The sequence below is a fragment of the Carlito syrichta genome, unplaced genomic scaffold (genome assembly GCF_000164805.1).
Source record: "Carlito syrichta isolate Samal-C Ts95f unplaced genomic scaffold, Tarsius_syrichta-2.0.1 Scaffold305870, whole genome shotgun sequence".
Lineage (NCBI taxonomy): Eukaryota > Metazoa > Chordata > Mammalia > Primates > Tarsiidae > Carlito > Carlito syrichta.
Window position 1 is genome coordinate 894,677 of NW_007249966.1, and position 25,566 is coordinate 920,242.

A 25,566-nucleotide genomic window follows, 5' to 3' on the forward strand; every position below is an offset into this window, starting at 1 on the left:
TTTATTTATTTATTTATTTATTTGCAATGGCTTTGTCTTTGGTATCAGGGCAATGCCAGCCTTATAGAGTGAATCAGAATGTGATCCCTCATCAAACTTTCGGAAGAATTTGAGAAAACTTGGTGTTAACTCATCTTTAAATTCTTGGTAGAATTTGCCAGTGAAGCCACTTTTATCCTGAGCTTTTCTTTGTTGGGAGATTTTTTTTTTTTATTACTGAGTCAATGTGTTTACCTGTTATAGGTCCATTCAGATTTTCTGTTTCTTCTTGGGCCAGTATTTATAGTTTGTGTGTTTCTAAGAATTTTCCCATTTAATTGTATGCCAGCACATTTTTTACAAATATTTATAACAGTTTTGTGTGTGTGTGTGTGCAAATTGTTTAGGACTTTCTAAATATAAGATTATGTCATCTGCTTATGGAGATAGTTATACTTCTTCCTTTCCAACTTTGTTGCCTTTTATTTCTCTTTTCTTACCTAGTTACTCTAGCTAGAAATCCAGTAAAAGGTTAAACAAAAGTGATGAAAGTGGGCAGGGATCCTTTTCTTGTTATTCATCTTGGGGGACAATTTTCATTCTTGTACCATTGAGTGCAAGTAGAAAATGTGTTGGCATACGATTGTTTATAATATTTTCTTATGATTCTTTTTTACTTTTTTAAAGTTGGTGGTAATGCTTTACTTTCATTTCTGATTTTAATCATTTGAGTCTTCTCCCTATTTTCTTAGTCAACCTAACTAAAGTTTGCTAATATTTTAATCTTTCTAACAAGGCAACTTTTGGTTGTGTTGATTTTTCTTTATTGTTTTTCTATCTCCCATTTCATTATCTCTGCTAACCTTTACTATTTCCATCCTTTTGCTAGCCTGAGTTTAACTTGCTCTTCTTTTTCTAGTTCGTGAAGTATAAAGTTAGGTTATTAATTTGGCATCTTTCCTTTTTGCTCATGAGGACTGACTGACTGTTATAAATTTCCACCTGAGCACTCTTTTCACTGCATTTCATAAGGTTTGGCAGGTGGTTTTTCATGTTTTTGCCTCAAAGTATTTTCTAACTTTTCTTGTAATTTCTTTTTTTTTTAATCTGAGCTTTTCTTTATTAAAACAGTATGTACATGTTATCACTCATGTTTGTTTATGTTTTAAGTTTTATTTTAGGAATATGGGATACAAGTGAGGATTAACTACATAACTAGGCTTCATGCAGGTGAAGTTTGGGTTTCTAACTGGCCCTCACGTCCCCTGGTAAATGAACCAAGTACTCTCTGTGTTGTCACCCATCCCCTACCCTCTTCCCTCCCTCACTTTCCTAGTAATGCCCAGTGACTGTGCCTCCCTCCCTTGTGCTAATGTGACTAATGTTCAAGTGTGTGGTGTGTGTGTGTGTATGTGTGTGTGTGTGTGTGTGTGTGTGTGTGTGTGTGTGTGTGTGTGTCCCATTTATGAGTGAGGACATGCGGTAGTCCGTTCTTTGTTACTGTGATAGTTGACTTATAAATGGTCCGAACTCCAATTTGCTATGAAGTCCATGATTGTTTTTCTTTATGTCTGAGTAATACTTCATTGTGTACATGTACCACGTTTTCTTTATCCAATTCACTTTGGATGAACAGTAGGGTTCGTTCCATGTTTTTGCTATTGTGAACAGTACTGCTATGAACATGCATGTACAGGTGTCTTTTTTGTAGAATGATTTATGTTTCTTCAGGTATGTTCCCAGGAGAGGGATTGCTGGATCATATGGAAGGTCAATTTTTAGTTCTTTTAGGAATCATCACGCTGATTTCCATAGAGGTTGAACTAGCTTGTACTACCAACAACAGTGTAGAAGCGTTCCATTATCTCTGCATCCATGCCAGCATCTGTTTCTGACTTATTAATGATAGCCATCCTTACTGGAGTTAGGTGGTATCTCATTGTAGTTTTGCTTTGCATTTCTCAGATGATTAGTGAGGCTGAGCATTTTTTCATGTATCTGTTGGCTGCTTGTATACATGTCATCTTTTGAGAAGTGTCTGTTCATATCCTTTGCCCACCTTTTAATGGATTATTTTTTTCCTTTTCACTTCATTTCAGTTCCCTGTAGATTCTGGATGTTAGGCCTTTGTCAGGCCTACACTCACGCAATTTTCAAAAAACTTTCCTCATTCTGTGGATTGTCTCTTTATTCTCTTGATGGCTTCTTTCGCTGTGCAAAAGCTTTTCAGTTTGATGAGGGCCCACTTGTGTATCTTAACTTTTTTATGGCATTTGCTTTTGGGGACTTGGTTAAGAATTCATTGCCTTCTCTGATGTTTTCTTTTAGAATTCTTTAGCGTGAGGTTTTACATTTAGATCTTTGATTCATTTTGAGTTGATTTTTGTATATGGTGATATGTAGGGATCCAGTTTCATTTTTCTGCATGTTGTCAGCCAGTTTTCCCAGCACCATTTACTAAATATGGCCTTTTCCCCCAGGGATTGTTATTGGTGGTTTTGTCAAAGATGAGTTGGTTGAGAGACTGTGTTTTTGTCAGATCCTCTGTCCTGTTCCATTGGCCTATGTGCCTATTCTTGTACCAATACCAGACTGTTTTGGTTACTGTAGTCTAATAAATTTAAAGTCTGGAAGTGTGGTACTTCCTGCTTTGTTCCTTTTGATTAGGATTGTTGTGACTATTTGTGCTCTTTTCTGTTTCCATATGCTCTCTATTGTCATTTCCAGGTCTGAAAAAGATGATGTTGGTAATTTGGTGGGTATTACACTGAATCTGTAGATTGCCTTGGGTAGGATGAACATCTTGACAATATTGGTTATTCCAAATCATGAGCATGGAATGTTTTTCCATTTGTTTGTGTCCTTCTTGATTTCTTTGAGCAGTGTTTTGTTGTTCTCATTGTAAAGGTATTTTATTTCTTTAGTTAGGTGGATGTCAGGGTAATTCTTTCTTTTTCTTTTGTGGCTATTGTGAATGGGGTTGTGCTTTTTATTTGGTTCTCTGATTGCTTATTGCTGGTGTGTAGAAATGCAACTCTCTTTAGCATGTTAATTTTGTAACCCAATACATTACCAAAGTCGTTTATCAGTGCTAGGAGGCTTTTGACAGACTCCTTAGGGTTTTCAAGGTGTAAAATCATATCATTTACAAAGAGGGATAGCTTAAACCCCCCTTTTCTATTTGGATACTCCTGATTTCCTACTCTTGCGTGAGTGTAGAACCTTCAGCACATAGTAGGACTTCCAGCTCTATGTTGAACAGGAGGGGTGAGAGTGGACATCTTTGTCTTGTCCTCATTCTTAGGTGGACTGCTTCCAGCTTCTGCCCGTTAAGCAAAATGTTGACTGTGGGTTTATCATAAATGGCTCTTACTGTTTTGAGTAATGTTCCATCTATGTCTAGGTACTTACGGGTTTTTAACAAGAGTGGATGCTGGGTTTTGTTGAATGTTTTTTCTGCATCTAATGATATAATCATGTAGTTCTTGGTTTTACATCTGTTAATATGTTGAATTATGTTTATGGTCTTGAGAATTTTGAACCAGCCCTGCATCCCAGGAATAAAACCCACCTGGTCATGGTGGATGATCCTTGAGCGGTGTTATTAAATCCAATTTGCTAGAATCTTGTTGAAAATTTTTGTATTTATGTTCTTCAAAGAGATTGGCCTATAATTCTCTTTCTTTTTGGGTCTTTGCCAGTTGTAGGTATTAGTATGATATTAACATAAAATGAATTGAGGAGAATTCCATTGTTCTCGATTTTCTGAAATACTTTTATAAGATTGGTATCGGCTCCCTTTTGTGTGTCTTGTAAAATTCAGCTGGGAAGCCTTCTGGTCTGCGGCTTTTTTGGCAAGGAAATTTTTTATGACTGAGTCAATTTCCTGGGTTATTATTGGTCTGTTAGAGTTTCAATTTCTTCTTGTTTCAACCTTTGGAGGTTGTATGATGTCAGAAAGTCCTTTATTTCCTTTAGATTTTCTAGTTTATTTGTATATAGCTGTTCATAGTACTCTCCGCTAATGTTTTGAATTTCTTCAGGGTCAGTTGTGACTTTGCCTTTTGCATTCTAATTGTACCACCCCAGCATCTGCTTGCTGGACTCCAGTGATCCTTCCAACTCAGCCTTTCAAATAGCCGGAACTACAGGCATGCATTGCCACACCTGGCTTTTTTTTTTTTTTTTAATTGTAGAGACGAGGTCTTGCCAAGTTGCCCGGGCTGGTCTCGAACCCACAGGCTTAGGCAATTCACTTGCCTCAGCCTCCCAAAGTGCTGGGATTACAGTCTGAGCCACAAAACTCAGCCTATCTCTCTTTTTAAATAAATCTGTCCAGGAGTCTGTCAATATTGTTTCTCCTTTCAAAGAACCAGCTTTTTGTCTTGTTAATTTTCTTATCTGATACTTTCGTCTTCTATATTCTGCATTTGTGATTTTTATCTTAGTGATCTAGATTCTTCTGCTGAAGTTAGGATTTAGATGATCATGCCTTTCCAGCTCCTCTAGGGCTGACGTTATCCTGTTTACTTGTGATCTGTTTTCTTGATGTGTGTATGTAATGCTATGAATTTTCCTTTTACCATTGATTTCATGGCATCCCCGAGACTCTGATAAGAAGTTTCTTTGATTTTGTTTATTTCCAGGAATCTTTTTATTTCAGTCTTGATTTCCATATTGACCCAGAAGTTGTTCAGTAGCAGAAGTTGTTGTTTAGCATCCATGTCTTTGTGTGTTTTGGGAGGATCTTAATTTTGTGATAATATTTATTTTTATTTCACTGTGATCTAAGAAGATGGATGGTATTATTTCAATCTTTTGAAATTTGTTTCCTGCTTGATTTATGTCCCAGAATGTGATCAATCTTGTGATTTCTTTTTTGCTCCATTGTTTGTATATGAGTGTGTCATTTAATTTTCTCGTATTTGTGAATTTTCCAATTTTATTTTTCTTTATTTCTAGTTTCATTATTTTGCTGTCAGTGAAGATACTTCTTAGTATTTCAACCCTTTTAAGACTTATTTATTGAAACTTATTTTGTTGCCTGACATACGGCTTCTACTAGAGAATGTTCTTGGAAAGAATGTATATTCTGCTGTTGTTAAGTGGAATGTTCTGTATACAGTTGTTAGAGCTAATTGGCTTATAGTGCTGTTCATGTTCTGGTTGATATTTTGTCTTGTTGTTCTATTATTGAAAATGGAAATATTAAAGTTTCCAACTACTATTGTAGAACTCTCTATTTCTCCCTTCAATTATGTCACTTTTTGCTTAGGGTTAGATATTTATATGTTTATAATTATTATATCTTCTTGACGAATTGATCCTATGTCAATCTACAATATCCATGTTTATCTCTTGTAATGATTTTTTTGTCTTAAAGTCTATTTTGTCTGACATTAGTATAACTGCCCAGCTCTCTTTTGATTAATATTTGCATGGATATCTTTTGATCATTATTTCTACAAATATTCTTTCTGCTCCTTTATCTTCTTTCCCTTTGGGATTACCATTATATGTTGGTACAGCATACATATTGTTCAAGTAAGAAAACTTCTGACACCTCAATCAATACATGAACACAATTTGATACACATTTACATATATTTATTATTTTAAAATATAATGAAATAAAAACTTAGGAATAGAATGGTATTTTCTTAACTAAAACTTTGCCTGGCACAAATACCAGAGCACCAAAATAAAGTGTATATATTTTAAGTGATGTTAGGAGATGATTGCTGTAATCAGAAGTATATGGACGCTCATGGTAACCACTTTGAGCACCTCTTGTAATTGCAGAAGTCAATGTAACTTCTATTCATCTTATTGAGCATTACGATTTTAATATAGTTTTTTCCTTTCTTAAAATGTGCATACATTTTTTGACACCCTCTGTACTTGTGGAATAAAACTAAAAAGTTTTCTAATTTATTGTTTATATTTTTAGAGGAATAAAAGGATACAGATGTATTAATAGTCATTAAATTTTATATGTAGAAAATATACTATTATCAATTCATTTTTTTAAAACTTTCTAAAATTTTAAAAAACTTAATATGTAAAAATAGGTACTATGTATTAATAAGACCAGTTTTGTGAACAACAAAACAACTTCTTAGCCTATTCAAGAGATTGGTGAGATTAGTAGAATGTAAACTTCATGAGTATAGGGTATTTTGTTAGTGTAATTCCTGCGGATTTATAAACAGCACCTAGAACAGTGCCTGACATCTAGTTGTGCTATATGAATGTGTGAATAAATGAATAAATTAATGAATGAATAAATGAGGATAAAATAAGTATAGATTGGTACCAAAATATATCCTAGCCTTTATAGAATCTCAGTTTAGAAATTGTGCATTTTCAGACAACCAAAAAAAAAAAAAATAGTACTTACACAATGCAAGCTAATACGGGGGCAGAGATCTGTAAGGTAATACAGTATTATCAGTTTTCAGTAGTTGTTTATCATAGAAAAGTAGGTAGGGTTTAATGAAGGTTTTGCCATGTGGTATTAAGTAGTTCGGCTAAGTTACCTATTGTGTGAAATGACTGCAGATGGTGTAGGCTTTTGGCAGAAATGACAAGAAAGACATTGTCCATTAATCTCCTGTGCATACTAATGTATGCTAATCCTTTACAGTTATCTCAAATTTATAGTCCAGAGGAGAAAATTGACATATATTTGTTGGTTTAGGTTAAAACCCAAAACTAAAGCAACTCTCAGCAGTTTATGCTTTTACATTTGAGTACTTCTCAGTTTTTTGTCTTTAATGTTACATTTAGCACAGAATATACAAAGAGAAATAGCTGGATATTTATAGACTACCACTACAATTTTATGGAAAAAAGGAAAAGACAGTTCACATGTACAGAAAGTAAAGATTACATAAATACAAAAGAATGAAGTTGGTTCCACAGTGTATGAAAGACCATAATATGGAAAGACAGGAGACATGGAGTAATAATCTCACTATAATCAATTTTCAGTATTTCATAACTACAATACTGGGGCTATTTCCTGGCACATTTAAAATAAAATAAAGTATTTGGGGGGAATGTTCAGATAAGAACATTAGCATTTATTAAATTTTAGAAGACATAGTTGAAAGATCTAAATAATTGAAATTATCTTGGTTCATAAGAAATGGATAAACAGTATCTCAAAAGTCATGTAGAGGAAACAAGATATTTATTTTTTAACCCATAGACAGAAACTATTAGTTGAGGTCACAATGAGTCAGAATTCTATTGGTATAATAAAGGGCTGTTCAAAAATTAGCCCTGCTTAACATCACAGGCTGTTTTGTGACATAGTGTCCTCATTAGGGAAGAATGAGGAATGCTTATCTGTGAGGTGCTGGAGTGAGCTTTGCTTCAGTGAACCCCAAAGACCCTCCTTAATCTCAGATTCTGACATCTTCTCCTATGGGTTATATTATGTTGTTTATACTGTTCTATTTTCCATTTTTTCCTGTGAATATTTTTTTAAAATATATTTAAACAGTAGCACTAACTTTTAAGATGTGGTATGACCAAATAATATTTTTAATCTGCCAGAAAACTTTGGAGATGCTCTCATTCAAAGACCGTATACTAGACTGATGACTTCTCAAATCTCCTTCCATTATTTATCAAGACAGCTTTTGAAATCATCTGGTGTGGTTGGTTAGACCATGATCATACCATGGCCTTGGCTGTCCTAGATTTGGTTCCCATGATAATTTATGTTGTCCAGTATAATATATCCTATTATTGTAAACTACAGAAGCATAAAAAGAAATTTGTCTTAGGTCCCCTCAAAAGTTGCTGAGGAAAAGTTCTTGGGTGTTGTATGTTTTCTGTATTGTGCAGCATGTAACCTCCCCAAACTCAGTGACTGAAAACAGCAACAGTTTATAGATTCTCATGATTCATTGGGCTAAATGGCCAGTTCTTTCGCTGGCCTCACCTGTCTTGCCCATGTGATACATTGAGGAGCTAAGTCTTCAGGCACTGGGCTCAACTGGGATGATGGCCAGCTGGACCGTGTCTGGGGATGTTGACTGAAACTGTTTTTTAAATTTGCACTCTTATTTTGTATATTAAGGAGGCCCAAACTTCACCTGCAGATAGACTACTTGTTATGTGCCTAATTCAGACTTTTTACCCTACATCTCAATAATAAAATAAAGAAAGTATTTAAAAATTTGAAATTAAGAAAAGAAGGCTTGGTAGCCTTTGGTGATTTCCAGGGAATTAGATAAAATAGTGATGCAGATTGCAGATTGGAGAAATTATTCAAAGAAGGTTAACAAACATGCCAGTATTTTGAAGAGTTGAATACAAATGTTGTTTCATCTGCTCCCTAGTCTGAGCTTCTCCCTCCCCTCTTGGGTCTGGGTTTGTCCTTCGGGATCCCTTGGGAATGACCTGTATGGTAACAGCAGTGGACCTGGAAGTGATTTTCTAAATCGATCATGGTCACTGCCTCTACTCTTCACTACTTTCAACAACCATGTGTTAATGTTAGCTGATATCTCTGTCCCAGAGTCCCTTAAACAAAGAAGCTCAGATAAGGCAGCTGCATTCTGTTTTTAATTTTTAGGTTTGTTTAAATTATAAGTAATATCTGCTTATTTAAACAATTAAAAAATACAGACACTTGGAAAGAGAAGTAGTGTCCTTTCCTTCTTACTTTTCAAATTCTATTCCTCTAGAAATAGTTTGTATCTTTGTACATCCTTTTCTATATACAAATTTGCAGATACAGTACATGTGGGTTGTTTTGCTGTATAAAAATGACCTTAAACTTTACATATTCTTAGGAAACTTGTTTTTATTATTTTAAAATGCGTTGTCTGGCTGTGATATTTTATTTTTTTAAGACAAAGTCTTTCTGTGTCACCTGGGCTAGACTGCAGTGGCACAGCCATGGATCACTGCAGCCTTGAACTTCTAGGCTCAAGCAATCCTTTTGCCCCAGCCTGCCAAGTAGTTGGGACTACAGGCATGCACCATCATGCTGGGCTAATGTTTTTAAATTTGCTTTTTAAAAAATTAGAGACAGGATCTTGCTGTGTTGCCAAGACTGGTCTTAAGCTCCTGGCCTCAAGCGATCATCCTACCTTAGCCTCTCTAAGTGCTGGGATTACGAATGTATGCCACTGGACCTGGAAAACTGTTATTAAAAGACAAAAGATCACGGATATTGGTGAGGATGTGGAGAAAAGGGAACTTTTACACACTGTTGGTGGGAATGTAAACGAATATAGCTACTATTATCGAAGACAGTATGGAGTTTAAAAAAAAAACACCTAAAAATAGAATTACCATTGTATCCAGTAATCCCACTATAGGGTATTTATCCAAAGGAAAATAAGTCAGTATATTAAAGGGATACCTGTACTCACATGTTTATTGCAGCACTATTCACAATAGCAAAGATATAGAATCAACCTAAATGTCCATCCACGGATGAATGGTTAAAGAAAATATGGCATATATACAAAGTGGAATATTATTCAGTCATAAAAGAATGAAATTATATCATTTGCAGTGACATGGATGAAAATGGTAGTTATTCTCTTAAGTGACATAGCCAGGCATTAAGAAAACAAAACAAAATAAATATCGCATGTTCTTACTTATATGTGGGAGCTAAAAAAGCTGATCACATGGGGGTAGAGGGTAGAAAGATAATGGAGACTGGAGAAGCTGGAGAGAGGGAGGAAGGAGGATGAAGAGAAATGGATTAAATGGAACACAAATGCAGTGAGATAAAAGGAATAAATTCAGTGTTTGGTGGCAGAACGAGGTGACTATGGTTAGCAAAATGTATTGTACTTGGGTGATGGACACCCTAAATAACCTGACTGAATAACTATATATTACATACTTGTAACAAAACTTATGTACCTTATACATTTGTACAAAAACAAAATAAAATGCATTATGGAAATATCCCCATAGTAATAAACTTAGATTTAACTTATGATTTTTTAATGACTACATATGGTAGTATAGTACAAATGTACCATAATTTATTGAGCCATAATTCCTCTGTTGAAGGACATTTAGATTATTTGCAGAATTTTTGTCCCCACAAGCTGTTTGCTGAAATAAACAAAGTCTTGCATTTTCTGTGAAAATAAATAACCTTGTACATAGGTACACAAGTACAGGTGTTTTCATTTCTTTATCGTGACTTGCCAGACATCCGATTGCTGGGTCACAGGGTCAGTGCATTTTTTTATTGAAATAGATATTGCTATATTATTTTTTTTAAGTGGCAGAATGATGTATTTCAATAGTTGGAAACTATTCACTGGATCCTTATCATATAAATACTTTACAATTTATTTTATTTTATATTTAGCAAGACATAATGTACATGGTTGAAAAAGTAAAGTAGCACTATGAAATAGTAGTGTTTGTCTTTCTTCCCAACTAAACTTCTAACCTGGAATCACTTTCAACTCTTTCTAGATATTTCTTTTGGTTCTACACTACACATCTGGACATACAAGGCTCTCTTGCTAAGTTTGAGGCATTGTCTCTTGACCTCCTTCATACTTTGTACCCCATATTCTAACCCTCATTTCATCCTGGCAATACAGTAATATAGTTATTTCAAATATTGGTTAAAATGTACTCTGAATTGATATTATTATGACTAATTCATTAACATTTTCAAAGTTAAGCCATATACTCTCCAACTATTAATTTTTTTCTAGAATTGATCATTTCTTGCTTTTGTGTTTGTTTTATTTTCTCTGAACCTGTCACTAATGCTTTGCCAAACACTACTCAAAGAATTAAACCTTCTCAATATGATCAAAGACATCAAGTAGACTTAGCTTCTACTTCATTTTTATCTTTTTTAAAAAAGATTTTAGAGACTTCTCTTCTGTAGCCCTCTGCCCTCTTGTTGCCCTCTTGATTCCTTGGTTTCCAGACTACTTTTCAGCTGTCTTTTGAGACCATTCTTCATTATTGTCCACAGAATTCCCTTTTCTGTTTTCTAATGGGGCATCAACTATTTTCGTAAATCCAGAACTTTCCATTTTTTTGTTGACTTACTAACTTTGGTAGAGCAACTCCACTAGGAGCTTTCCAAAAAAGAATGTTTTTGTGAGATAAATTTTTGAGTTCTTCTAAGTATTTTAATAAGATCCTTAGTTGGGTATAAAATTCTAAGTTAGAACTAATCAACAGTTGGAATTTTGAAGGAATTGCTTCCTTGTCTTCTAGGGCCAAGTGTTACTATGAAGAAATATGATATCAATTTAACTTGCTGTTTTTGGTCCTGAAAATTTTTATAATTTTTCTATTGCAATTATTTTAAAATGTTTTGAATATGCTTTGAATTGTGCTGGTTATTTGATAGGCCCTTTATATCTGGAAAACAGTTGAGTTCTTATATTGTTATTGCTTTGGCGTTGTTCTCCTGGATTGAAGGTTTAATATTTAAATAAAGTGATGTGTTGACATTCTTGGCATCCTTCTACTCAGAGACTTAGGTTTCGATTTTCGCTACCTTGATAAATCCAGTTACCACTCATTCATCCATTTTTCATCTTCTCCTTAAAATGTTGTTGTTTTTTTTTTGCTTACTGAATAATGCCTTCTCCCCTTGATCAGCTAATTCTTTGAGAAAAAATAAAATTACTTCACTGTGATGTCGTTTTAGTGGGAATCTGGAGGAATGTGAAGATAAATATATATTCAGTCTTCTACTTTTTTAAAGAGGATGTGGCAAGAATGAATGCTAGTTGCTGATGAAGAAGTTATTTTTTAAGCTGCTGATATATTGCAAAATACACTTTGCTTATCTATTTCTCCCTAAGTTTCATAAATTATTAGCTTTAAATCAATACTTGATTTTTTCCCATAAACATCTTCACATTTCCCTTTGTTTTTCAGTTAAAACATTTTCTTCAAACCCAACTTTAGATCTTCTCTGTTTCCTCACAAGAAAACCATCTCCAAGATAAACATTTTTTATTCTGTGCTTTGATCTTGCTACAGTCTTTCACATAATAATGAATAGTGAGTTTTTATCATTATGTAGCATGCTTATGAAATAACCATTTTTTTTAAACATAGTGCCAAGGTCAGTAGAACATCCTAAGTGGAACTGGAGGACTAAACCAGAAAGCCGTGATTTTGATGAATTGAATCACATCCTTCAAGAGAGCAAGAAGCTGGGGAAAGCCCTTGAGAATCTCTCTCGAAGTAAGTTCATTTACTTGGTTATAATTGAAATTTCTAACCAATATTAAAGCAGAAGCATCCATTACTAGTGCCAGTAACCCATTTCCAAAATCCTCATTATAATTCCATGAGAAGCTGAGAAGTTCTAAGGGCATGAGATTTGAAATGAGGATTGATTTTGCATATTACACAGATCCATGGGTAGACTGATTACAAAGAGTAGAAAGAGCCATAAAACCTCTCATAGCTGTTTGACTCCCACTTCCCTACATGGTTTCTGTTACCCAGTTCAAATGTGCACCTAATGGTATCTTCTTCTTCTTTTCTTTAAAAACATATTGTTTTGTTTTCTTCTAATTAATAAGCATACCTGTTACCTCTATGAGTTTGTGATATCTCTAAAATTCTTAAGGATAGTAAATAGACCAGATTCTTCTTAGTACCCTTTCAGAGCCTAGCACAGTGTCTTGTAACTTATTTTTTTTCTTTTGTAATTTATTTTTTAATGAAGGTAACTTCTCTGTAATCTGAGGACCTAGGTTTGGGTCTTGCTTTGCCATGTATGAGGTATATGCCCTCAGGTAAATCATTTAACTTCCATGAACCTTGACTCACTCATCCCTAAAGCAGGAAGACATAATTCTGCCTCCTTCTTCTGGTAGGTGTGAAAGTTTAAAAGAATATACTTCAAGTAAAAGCTTGTAGATTAATGTCATTGTCATGAGAGTAGGCAATTTAGCAAGTGTGTTGATTTGATAAATGCTTTCTATATATGTATCCATACATATATACTCTAGGGGTTTAGTAGTGAGTTCAAAGTATTCCTACCTTTTTCTAATTCTCTAAGTATTTCTCAATTTTAAAAATTAGGCACTTTCACAAGCATATTAATGCCATGGTCTTATCAATTTTTTTGGGTGCTGTGGAATATAAAAGATTTTAAAATGGAAAGTAGAATACAGCAAGTTCTAGTGAATTATATTTTAGAGTTTCTATTTTTTTCAAATAACAGTTTTACTAACTTCATGATTTGTATCAAAGTTAAATATTGTCCCTTGCTATATTTTGGAAAGAATTTATATATAAATATTTTATATATATTTGTATATTGCATTATATTATATATTTACATATGGTATTATGTATGTATATATAATTTTAGTGGTTTTTTTCCAACACATCTTCATTTATATCTCACTAAAGTCTCTTTTAAGACTTTTGTGCAATAGACCCTTATCAAAAGTTAAGCTGCCTTATAGTGAGATCTTATTACCTCTATTAGTAGAAACCCTTTGAATGGTATTGAAGAAAGCCCCACTTTTTGGCTAGTTTTACTTTAGGAGCAAATAGCAATAAGGTGAGTTTTCAGCTTATGATTATGTTATGTTCATGAAAAGACCTGATCCTGTTAATATAGCAAAGGCACATATTCATATTTATAAGTCTTACCCTTTGGGGTAGAGCCTGTGGCTCTTCACAGCTTCTCAATTTATCTAATAGCATGAGCCAAAGGAAGGATGATTGAAGCGTGTGCCTGATTATAACATAGACTTTCAAATATACTATCAGTCAACTTTTGTCCTTTAAAATATGACAGCTGCCTTACAAACACTTGTTAATCTGTAAGATGCCATTTGGTGTGTCCCCAAAACTTTTTACTAAAGGAATTGGACCCCATTTCAGTCCTGTACTTGACCAGATTTTTAGCAGAAGTGTTAGAGTTCAAGCTATGACCTGTTCCAGAAAACCTGGCTGTGGCCTAACAAATTTTCTTAGTCTATTCAGGCTGTGATAGCCAAATACCATAGACGGGTTGGCTTATAAACAATAGAAATTTATTTCTCACAGTTCTGGAGGCTGAAAGTTCAAGAATAAGGTGCTGAGAGATTTGGTGTCTGGTGAGGACTTGTTTCTTGGTTCATACAACGGGAACCCAAGAAAACTCAACACTTATTTATAAAAAATTGTGTATTTAATTACATGTTTCAACTTCAGTCACCTTCAGCATACTCTTCATTTGATCAATACAACTATCGAGATGCTTTTTCCACTGCTCAAAACAGTTTTTGAACTTTTAAAGTTTGATGTCATCTAGTGCTTCTGCCGTTTTTTGTTTCACCTCTTCTACATTGACAAAACGTTACCCTTTGAGGATGTTTTTCATCTGAGGAAACAAAAAAATATGGCTTGGGGAAAAATCAGGTGAATAGGGAGGGTGGGGTATGGGCATCATGACATTTTGGGTCAAAAACTCCTGAACACACAGTACTGTGTAGGCAAGTGCGCTTGTAAACCACCCATCAGGAAATGAGCAAACGTGTTGAGTCTATGGGAGAAAAAAAAATTTCCCTGAAGCCGAATGCAACCTCTCACAACAATGCTAGCTGGTACACTGATGCTGATGAGTTTTTAGAACACTTACCTAGTGGGAAAAGCCCATCCTAAAGAAGTCCATCCTCCGAAAGGTAATTTCTGAGTTTTGGGGGAACCTCCTCTTATAGATGGTGTCTTCTAGTGTGTCCTCATATAGTGGATGAAGAAAGGCAACTCTCTGGAACTTCTTTTATAAGTACACTGACCCTATTTATGAGAGTGGAACCCTCATGATCTAATCATCTCCCGGGTTTCACCACCTTACACTGGGGATTAGGTTTTAACATACAGATTTTGGGGGACAGAAACATTCAGATCATAGCACAGTTATAGCCTCACAACTTTCTGTAATCAGAAGCTAATGGGAGACTTGTTTAAACTTGTTTCATACTTGCAGGGTAGTCTGGAGAAACAATAAAGGCAGTTCTTGATTAGCAGGGTAGAAGAGAGACAGTTACAGGATATTATTCTTGCAATACACTCAGGGCCAAATAAACTATCAGGTGAGTCAGCAGCTGGGCCAGAATAAAGTGTAACAGTCAGCTCCTATGTATTTATTTGATGGAGGGTTGCTTTTGACTTCATTCTAAGGGGTTCTATTTTTTTGAGGGTATTCTGGTAGTATTTAAGTGGTAAGGATTTAAACTATTCTTTTCTCTCTTTAAACTATTTGAGTGTCTTTCTGAACAAAATGATATTTTCTTAGAAGGACTTGGATTTCTATGATTTTCAGTATCTGAGTTTTAATATTAAATTCTTGTCTTATGCTCTATATGTTTGCTACCAGTTTGTAATATACCTGCCATGGTCAGTATGAAGTAGTACAAATGCAGCTTTATTATGTATTGATATTTATTTAGCAGTCCAGTTGCCCATAGTTTAGCTGCATAATTGTACACCTACTTCTTCCATTATCCTGAACCAGAATGTCATTCTTGTTTGACTCTTATGATAGTTTTAGGTTTATGACTCTTTCTCTAATTTGATAGTAACTTTATTGCCCACTGTTTTAATTACTAGGAAGACATAGGGGGTGGAATTCTCCTCCAAATATGGTCAAGATAATATTCAATATCTTGATACTGTGGGCCATCCACTCTGATGGAAAAAGTTTGAAAGTTTTCAGTGTTCTCCTAATTTTAGTACAGCCTCTGATGTTTTATTCCAGTTGTATATTCTTAAAAATCATACATATTTTAGAAGTATTATTTTTAGTTTAGAATGATAGAAAATCATCATTTACATTCCTCAAAATGATAGAATTATCTTAGCTCAGTAATTGTCAACTTTCAAAGACTTGAATACCCTCTCCATGCACAAACATATTTAAGATAGGGCTCAAATAATAACAGGAAAGACTAGGTAGTCTTTCCAGCTGGCAAAAATGATTTTTGTTTTAGTAACAACCGTACTGTGCTATTTTTCTAACTTTTTGCAGCACTTTCAATGTGAATATCTTAAAATCAGGCATAAAACCCTTGCAATCTTTATGATGTTACCATTTTAAAGGTAGACATATTAGAATGAATCACAGTGACTTATAATGCCATATAGTCATAATGTGGAAGGCATAGTGGGTTTTTTGTGCATGGATTCCTCTGTACATTTCCAAACTTTCTTTAAACATTGCTTCTCTCTTCCCAGGAGCTTGGACTCTTAGCTATTCCTTCAAGTGTTTGCTTCCATCTAACGTTCAACTAGTAAGGAAAATTGTTTTTGAACGGAGAAGTTGTAAAGATATAAGACCTTCACATCTCAATTAATGCATCTCATCCCATGGCTGTAATTGAAGAGCCCCAGAGGAGTGTCTTTCTCAGTGCATGTTATCAGGGACTGTCATGTATGACTCGTTATATTAACTTTAGCCAGTTGATTAAGGTAGTGTCAGGCTGAAAGTATCAGGTTTCTCCACAGTGAGGTTAGTATTCTTCCCTTTGTTGATAATTAATATCTTGAGAGAAATACTTTGAGGCTATGAAAAGATCCTATTCTCAAATTTGCTCTCACCAGTTTTAACACCCTTTGGTAGATTGTTCTTGCAACAGCTATTGCTGTGGTGTTCTGAAGGTAAATTTTTATTTCTCTTATTCCTTCTACATTTATTCACTGAAATTCTTCTGTAATAAAGAGATATGAATATAGACTTTTAAACACTCCTATAATAATAGGACCTTGCTTACCTTACTATTGACTGGCCATATGGTCTGTTGAATATTTAGATATTGATATGGACATGTGTGCAGATACGGATATGAATGTCAAAATAGATGTAATCATCTCTCAGTAGATATTGATACAAGGAAACTAAAGCATTTATATTCAAAGTCAATTTCTATTAAATTTTTGGTAGTGCATACCTGTAGTTCCAGCTACTTAGAAGGCTGAGGCGGAAGGATTGCTGGAGCCCAGCAGGTCGAGGCTGCGGTAGCTGGGAGCGGCCAGTCTACTCCAGTCTGGGTGACGAGTGAGACTCCAACTCAAAAAAAAAAAAGAAAATGCTAAATTTGCCAGATTAAATGTATTTAACAATTTCTTTAAGAAATACCATCTAGAAGAAATGAATTAGTTAAGAAGCTTAATAATGCTTTTTCCATCTATCTTTTTTATAATCTTGTTCTCTACTTAATCTACAGATATATTCTGAAACCTAACAAACTACCTCCAGAGATTTGAGCTTCATGAAAAATGTGAGGTAGAGTTAGTAGTAATTTTTGCTTTGAGAATAGCCTAAGTCCCATCAAAATAAAATAATTTTGTTCTCAACAATCTTTTGTGGGAGTAGACACATGTATATATAAACAACTCATAAATAATTCTAGGAAACATTTTCAGAGACTGAAAGCTTTTGGTGCATCTTTATTAGACATTTATTTTGTTATTCTGAATTCTTCTCTATTAGAGAATATTATCTTGTTTGTACTTCATCCATGTGCACACATACCCATAACCCACCTACCCCACAATACTTATCTGAGCTTATAGTCAAGGTGGAAACTCAATCAGTCTGAGGTTTACTTTCTAAAGTGTTGATTTTTGAATATCATATACACCCTATGCTTTACCTTTTTCAGCGCCATAATGCGCATCACCTAAAACAGATATAAGTGCTGTCACGAGAAGAGCTCTGGACTGAGATGACTTGGTTCCAGTTTTGACACTTGCTTGCTTCCAGTTGAGTACACCATTTAGTTTCATTCCTCAGTTTCCTCCTCTGCAAAATGAAAGCATTTATACTAGATAACCATAAAGAATCCCTCCAATTTTCACAAGCCCTTATCTTAATGATATATGATTTATATTCCAAAATTAAATTGTACTTCTGGCTTCCAGATTGTGGTTCAGCATGCTTGCATTCATTCTAGCTCTTTCTTCTTCTCCTCACTCTGCTCTTTCAGCTGTGTGACCTCCTAGAAATCTTCCATAGATCAGTTGTTCATTCTTTTCCATCTCTCTTTCCCAACTCTGGTTTCCCTTTTACCCTTCCCAGACTGAACTGTGGCCCAATTTTACCCATGTCCTTGTTCTCTCTTATTACTGTTCTTCTGTCTTATCACCTCATGAAATCCCAGTCTTGAATAAATACTATAATCATTATTTTTTCATCACCAGTAAGACAGAGCTTCTGAAGACAAATGGTACATCAAAGCTGAACATTTCACTGCCAATACATGGTTTTCAACACCATTACTTAGGTTTGTCAGTTCCTTTCTCTCTCCACCCTCTCTGCATCTATAAGAAACCCACACAATAATCTGCAAACTCCACCTCAATCCCTCCTGACTGTTTTAGCAAATGGCTTGCCTCCTCCAACTCCTCAGAGAAATGTAAGTTATCAGATGTGATCTTGCTCTACCTTCCGCTCTACCTACCTATATACCTATATATACTCCTACCCAAAATACCCTTTCCCCTCCATTCTCAGAAGACAGTGTTTCTCTTGTTTAAGTCCAAGCTCTTGACCCATGATCTTGATCCCATTTCTGCCTGGGCAGCAAGACCTCATCTCTACAATAAATCAAAAAATCAGCCGGGCGTGGTAGCGCATGCCTGTAATTCCGGCTACTTGGAAGGCTGAGGTGAAAGGATCGCCAGAGCCCAGCAGGTCGAGGCTGCGGTGGCTGGGAGCGGCCACTGCACTCCAGTCTGGGTGACAGAGTGAGACTCCAACTCAAAAAAAAAAAAAAAAGAAAGGAATTGGCCATAGTGGGAAACTGTCAGGGGAGGGGGGTGGAATTGGCAGTTGAGGGAAACTGCTAGGGGAGAGAGGGACACACCTCATCAACAAGGGTACCTGCATAATCAACGTTTGTATACCTAACCGTAGATTGTACCCCATATTTTTATAATAAAACAGTTTTTTAAAAATTAAATAAATAAATGTTAGATTTTTTTTTCGTTTTCTATTGCCACTTAACAAATTATCATATACTTAGTGGCTTTATAACATACAAATTTATTTTCTTGCAGTTTCTGTGGCTCAAGACTATGAATGTGGATTAGCTGCTCTGGATCAATGCAGGTGGAAATTAAAGCGTAGGTTGGGGCTGCGATCTCAACCGTGGCTCAGAGTCCTCTTCTAGCTTCATTCAGTGCATTGGCTAAAGTCAGTCCTTGCAATTGTAGCACTGAGATGTCTGCTTTCTCATTGACTGGTGGCTGGGCACTGCTTTCAAAAATGAGAGGCCATTCTCAGGTCCTTTGCTTGTAGCTTTCTCCTCTCACAATAGTCATTTACTACTTCTTTTTTTGAGGTCACAATGAACCATCTCCCTGATGCTTTACCTTCTTTTAAAGGGCTTGCCTGTTAGGTCAGGGCCACATGGGGAAATCTCCCTTCTGACTTACTTGAAGTCTACTGGTTGGTATTCTAATCAAGGAGGTGATATTCCTTTGTACTCATTAGTGATATCCCTTTGTACTCAGACTCAAAGGGAAAGGGTTCCACAAGTGTGGATCTTGAGGGTTCATTGTGAAATTCTGCCTATCGTATATATTATTGTTAACATTACTGTTTATCTGCCAATCACATGCCCCAGCTATGCACTGTCCAATAGAAATGTAATGTGAATCATAGTCATGATTTTATATTTTTAAGCAGGCACTATTAAAATGGGCAAAATAAATCAGTTTCAGCAAAATGAATTATGTAACTCAATATATCCACACTATTGTCAATTTCACTTGTAGTCCATATTGCATAATTATTGAGATTTTTATATTCTGTTTTCTCATTCTAAGTCTTCAAACTCTGGTGCAAATTTTAATACACAGTAATTCTTAATTTGGACAAGTCACATGGGTGACTGCCATATTGTACACCATGGCTCTAATCAATGTTAAAGACAAACATACAAAAACTCTTCTCTTGAGTTTAACTCCAGACAGCATCAGATTTCCTTCTTTTTCTTTCATCCAAAGTTTCTAGAAGAGTATTAGCACTTACTATCTCCACTTGCTCATCTTCTTTTATACCTCAAAGCAATACTACTATTGTACCTTTACTTCTACCGAAATTCTTCTCACTCTGATCACCAATTGATTCCTAATTGCCAAGGTTAATGAGCAGTTTTCCAGGCCTCGTCTTACAAAATTGCTCTGGAAGCTTAACCCTGTTGATTACACTGTGATTCTTCAGTCTCTCTGATCTCCTCCTTTCTGGAAGTTGTCACTCAATTCTTTTTGGATGCCTCCACTCCTTTCTGTCTGACTGGGGAAGGGGTTCCAGGGAAGAGGGAACAGAAAGAAATGGAATGTTTTTCATTTATCTCCTCTCTGGACTCTGAGGTTCCTGAGGGGAGGGTCACTTTGCTTTTGGACTCCCTAAGACTTGGTGCAGCAATTAGCATATAACTCCAAAAAGTGTTCTTTCTTTGCTGCTTTAAATGCTATTCCCATGGTTCATCCTTTGTATCTGTTCTTTCAAGTGCTTTCTCAATCCAAAGTCATCACCCTCATCATTTAATTATCACCCCTTCACAGCTAACTCAAATGAGTATATTTCCTCTCCATGCCTTTTGCACTTTTATGCAAGTGCCAAAAGCATATCTCTACTTGGTTATCCCACTGTCATGTTAAACTCAATGTAGCTAAGTGGATCTCACCCCTTTCTTCAAAAGTGATCTTTCCGCTGCATGCTAAGATACATGTTAGATAGTGATACCATAGCTTACTGAACCCTCTAGACCGGAACCCTCTAGACTCCTCTCTCCCTACTGTTTATAACTGGTTACCAAGTCTTTCTCATTTTTCCTCCAAAATATGTCTTGAGTTTGATTATTTTCTCCATCTCTATTGGTATCTTCATGTGTCTGACCAGGTCATTGATTCATCTATTTAACACATTCCATTTAATTCCTGCTCTGTGCGAGGAAAAAAAAATTGTGCAATCTCTGCTCTTATTGAGCTTACGGCTGGCTCAATTATCATGACTTTATTATGACCAAAATCTCTGTGGTTTAATTCAACAGAAATATTTTCTTACTCGTCACTTGATATGGTGTTCCAAGGATGCAGAATATTTCCCTCCTGTTATTCCACTATCTTTAATACATGGCTTTCAATGTTGCTGCAGAAGCAAAAAGAGACAGAGAAGGGTCACAGGGGAGGTTCCTAATGCAAAACATGGAAGTGGCAGGCATTATGTCTGACCACATTCTTCAGCTAACTTCAAGGGAGCTGAGAAATACAGTTTAGCTTGTATGTCCAGGAGAAGCGTGGAAGTGGATTAGGAATGGGTAACTAGTCTGCTCACATTCTTAATTTGTGTCTCTATTCCTCCAAATAGCCTTCACTGCAAACACAGTGGATCTCAAGTAGAAAACGACACTCACTTGTTTCAGAAATTTGGTGGTTCCTTAAAACCTCCGGAAAAGTGCTCCATAAACTGGACCTTTATCAGGTCTCTGGTATCATCTTTCATGATTTTCTTTATTTACTACACTCATTTGAGGTTCTCCAGTCCATGCCTGTCTTCATGCCCTGAAGTCTTGTCCTCGCTCCTTCCACTACTTCCCTCTCCAACAACCTACATCTCTCGTTAGCCTCACTCAAATGCCACTTCCTTCAAGATTCTTTCCCTGTTGTTGTCCTCTGAACTGGATTTTCTGTCTCTCTCTCTGAACACACCTTCTGCTATGATCTGTTTTTTATTTGTCTCCTCTCTGGTCTTCGAGGTTCATAAGGGAAAAGTCACTTTGCTTCTGGACTCCCCAAGGCTTGGTGCAGTGATTAGCACATAAGTCATCCATTGTTTGCTACATGAGGAATCCCTCCATTCCACTTCTTCCTGGTCCCTCTTCCCTGGAACCCCTTCCCCAGTCAACCTTTCTTCATGTCCCTCTGCCTTCTGTTTAGTGAGGCACTATTTAGCGTGGCAGGGTCTCCAGTGCCTAATGCTTTTGCTGCTTCTGGAAGCTCTCTCTGAAACAAGGCAGTGGTGGGATATTCATCTTAGGCCCTCCAGACATTGGTCCACAGATTTTAGTTCATATGAAAACACTGGCTCGAGTTTTTTCAAGGAAAAGAGCCCAGCTGTTTGGGGAACAGAGGACAGATATTTATGCTCTGTGACTGCTAATAGCAATCTGAACTCAGCCAAGAAAAAAATAGCCAAGAACTTTTTTAGTTAGTCAGTCATGAATATTCCCAAGATGTCTTTTCTGACAAATAGCCTAAGGAGTTAGACTAACAACCCATGAGAGAAAACAGAGGCAGATAATGTGGCAACTATTTGTTCATTGAAGGTGGTGGGAGTATAAAGATGATTAACATGTAGACCTTGACTTCTAGCTTATCTTTTAGTAGTGGAGGTAGGTGTGGAAAGCATAGTTTCAAAGTCTTGTACAAAGAGCTTCAAGAGAGCTGAGGAAGCGTAGAAGAATTTCCAAGGGGGTTTAGGAATGACTTGATAGAGAACATACCTAAACTGACTTTAGAAAGATCAAAAGTAAAGATAAGGTAGGAGGAGGGTGACGATGTGTCATGGGGAGGGATATTCCTGGCAGAGAGAGAAGCATGGGTGTAAAAAGACATTTCAGAGAAAGAGGAAAATGTTTATCATCCAAAAGACCACCAGGATAGCTAGATAGTGGAGAAGAGAGGTTTATTGGTGATATCAGTTTACAAACTGGGAAGAGAGAGTCTCCGGCATGAACCATAGATGCTCTCTTCAAAGGGAAAAAGGTCAGGTTGGGTTTTATGCCTCACAGGGCCTGTAACACACAATACAGGCATATATATTCAGCAGGTTTGAGGGAAAAGCTATACCTATTTATGAGGGGAGTTGAGTGCGTGTGCAGCAGGCAAACATATAGGTAACATGCATCCCATGTTCACTTTGGGGCAGGATTGGAGCATTAAAATGAAGTGGAATTAGGTTTTTTATGTCAAAAGATGAACTATAGAATACAATGTCAGTTTGTGTGCAGTCCTTATAAACTGCTGAAACTGGCTTACAGTCTGCAGTTGGTTTTGAGGAAAGAATTCTTATTAGACTAGTCCTCTGTCAAATCAGAGTTGTAGTGGTCTGGGTTGTAAATCAAAACTAGGAAGGGATCTGATAATTTGCAAGATAGGTCTTATTGTTAGAGAGTTTAGCAATAGTGTGGCTTTTCTTGTAGTCATAAAAATTTAGGAAGTTGCCATGTCAGCCAGGCCCTGAACTCTCGACCTGTAGGTGGCAAAGTTGGGGTCCTTCTTAGTTGATAAAGTGGTGTCTATTTTGGTCTCTCAGATCACATGTTATATTGTTGGTGCATGAAGGATAAAATAAGTAATGAAGATAATGAAACTAGAAATCTAGGTCATGAGCCAGGCATGGCGGCTCAAGCTCGTAATCCCAGCAGTTTGGGAAGCTGAGGTGAGAGGATTGCCTGAGCCCACGGGTTCAAGACAAGGTTGGACAACATGGTGAGACCTCATCTCTATAATAAATAAAAAAATTAGCTGGGCATGGTGGCACACGCCTGTAGTTCCAGCTAATTGAAAGGCCTGAGCCCAGCAGATTGAGGCTACAGTGGCCATGAGCGTGCCATTGCACTCTACCCTGAGAGATAGACTGAGACTCTACCTCAAAAAAAATTAAAAAGAAAAAGAAGTCTAGGTCATGGGGAGTCTGGTCACGGGGTGGGGGCTTCTGTGCTATTAGAATTTGTTAGTAGGTGATGAACCTAACAAAGTTTGTATTTTTTACGAATAACTCTGGTGACCACTTGGAGGATAGAATTGATATGGCCCATACCTCGATGCAAGGACAGATGAAGAGAACCTGTAATAAAGCAGTTACCGTGGGATGGAACAGAACACATAAAAGGTTATATGACTAGATTTATTGTTTGATATGCAGGAAGGATGGAAATAGAGATAGAAATGTGTTTGTTTTGTCTTTTGTTTTTGTTTATAATCAAGGTGACTAGATGCTGCCTCTACCTTAGATGAAAAGTTTAAGAAGGCTTGAGGGTAGAAGACTGTTATGTTTCAAACTCCAGTTTCAGATATTTTGGGGACATTCAAATGGAGTAGACAGCCCTCCTCAGTTCCCAGCAATCAAGTGTATTATATGAGAATCTGGGAATGTGAGAACTCCATTGTGGAAATAAATTTCTGATACCAGTGAGACTTCTTTGAAGATTAGAATAAGTGGAAAGGCCCATAAATTGAAGGACACAAATGGAAGCCATCAGATAGCTTTGCACACCAGCAGAGTCAGGAAATCTACCTCTAACATGCCTTTGGGGGCCATTGCCTCTTTATCTGGAAGAGAAGTTCAGTTTCTGAAAGAACCCATCTTTCCCTTTTCTTCCATGTAGCTTACTCTTACAACTGGACACCAGTGCTACCCTAAGACAAGCCTCTTTGGTTACTCTGGTAGGACATTTCCTTTAAGCTCTCAGTTTGATTTGTGGAAGGACCATGTGCTCTAGTACATATCAAGAATCAAGAATCCAGATTCTGAGCCTTCTTTGCTTACAACATATTGTAGCAACACACTACATTTTTCTCTTGCATATTTTCTGATTACTGCTGCTTCCCCATCTCTGTAAATTTTGAAAATATAAATTTAAAATATGTTGGCCTTTAAAAGCTAATGAAATGCTTAAAAGTTGTTCATATCCTTTCAGAGAATAACTGTGGACTTTCTGCCAGACTTGGAGAATTATCCCAGTCAATATAAATGGTTTCCATTAGAGCTTTATGCTTCTGTGAAAAAGCATTTTATCAAAATTCTTTCAACTGCTTTTAATCAGTTTAAGTTTTAATTAAAAATGAAATGAGAAAAAGTAAAAAAAAAAATACCCTAGGCAATTTGACATTGATAATAGAAAGCTGAAATAATTATATATAATAGAGAGGAGATTTATATGGATAATTTCTTAGGCCTAGTCATCAATATATGTGAATTTTAAGAAAATATGATATTAAGTATTTGAACAAAATATAGTCAGGTCAAAAAGTTGAAATAATTAAAGACATAATTCATTCCCCAAACCAAGTTCCCATTTAGCTAGTTTGAGTTTTATTCTGGAGCCCATTACTTCTTAGTACTGAAATATATCTTCAAAGCAATGTTTCTCTTTATCACCATTTTCCATTGCTAAAAATTTTTAGCCTTGAAAAATAGCTCATTATGCTTGCTGAAACTGACAGGAGCTAGCCCATGAGTAATATGCAAGTACTGAGTGACACACATTTTGACTACTCACAGGTTTTTTTGACTTACTTCCCAGTTTGGGGCTACTTTCTAAGATAAGTAATAGATTGCTGCTCTCTTTATGAATAATGAATGCATAAATCTGAAGTGTAAAAGAAATTTAAAGATCAACAGATAACTCTAAAAACTGAATAAGAAAATTCTTTTTGCGGATCTAAGGGCATTAATGCTGCAAGTTAAAAAATTCAAGAGGGTTTCAAAAATCTCAAACAATTGAATCATGGGTTATTTAATTACAGATATCTAAGCTCTATGACTTTGGGTGACATGAAAACATATTTTGTTTCATTTTATATATGCTCTCTTAA

The 25,566-nt window shown here is 36.0% G+C and overlaps 1 protein-coding gene across 1 annotated transcript in view; it reads left to right on the forward strand.

Annotated features, from left to right (window-relative positions):
• LOC103265157 (uncharacterized protein C8orf34) overlaps window positions 1–25,566 on the forward strand; it is a gene marked incomplete at its 3' end in the record, with an annotated part of 153,253 nt that overhangs the window by 125,359 nt on the left and 2,328 nt on the right. The window contains exon 4 of the mRNA XM_008062863.2: window positions 12,070–12,198. Coding sequence (XP_008061054.1) covers window positions 12,070–12,198 — 129 coding nt within the window. The remainder of the gene's footprint in view (window positions 1–12,069; window positions 12,199–25,566) is intronic.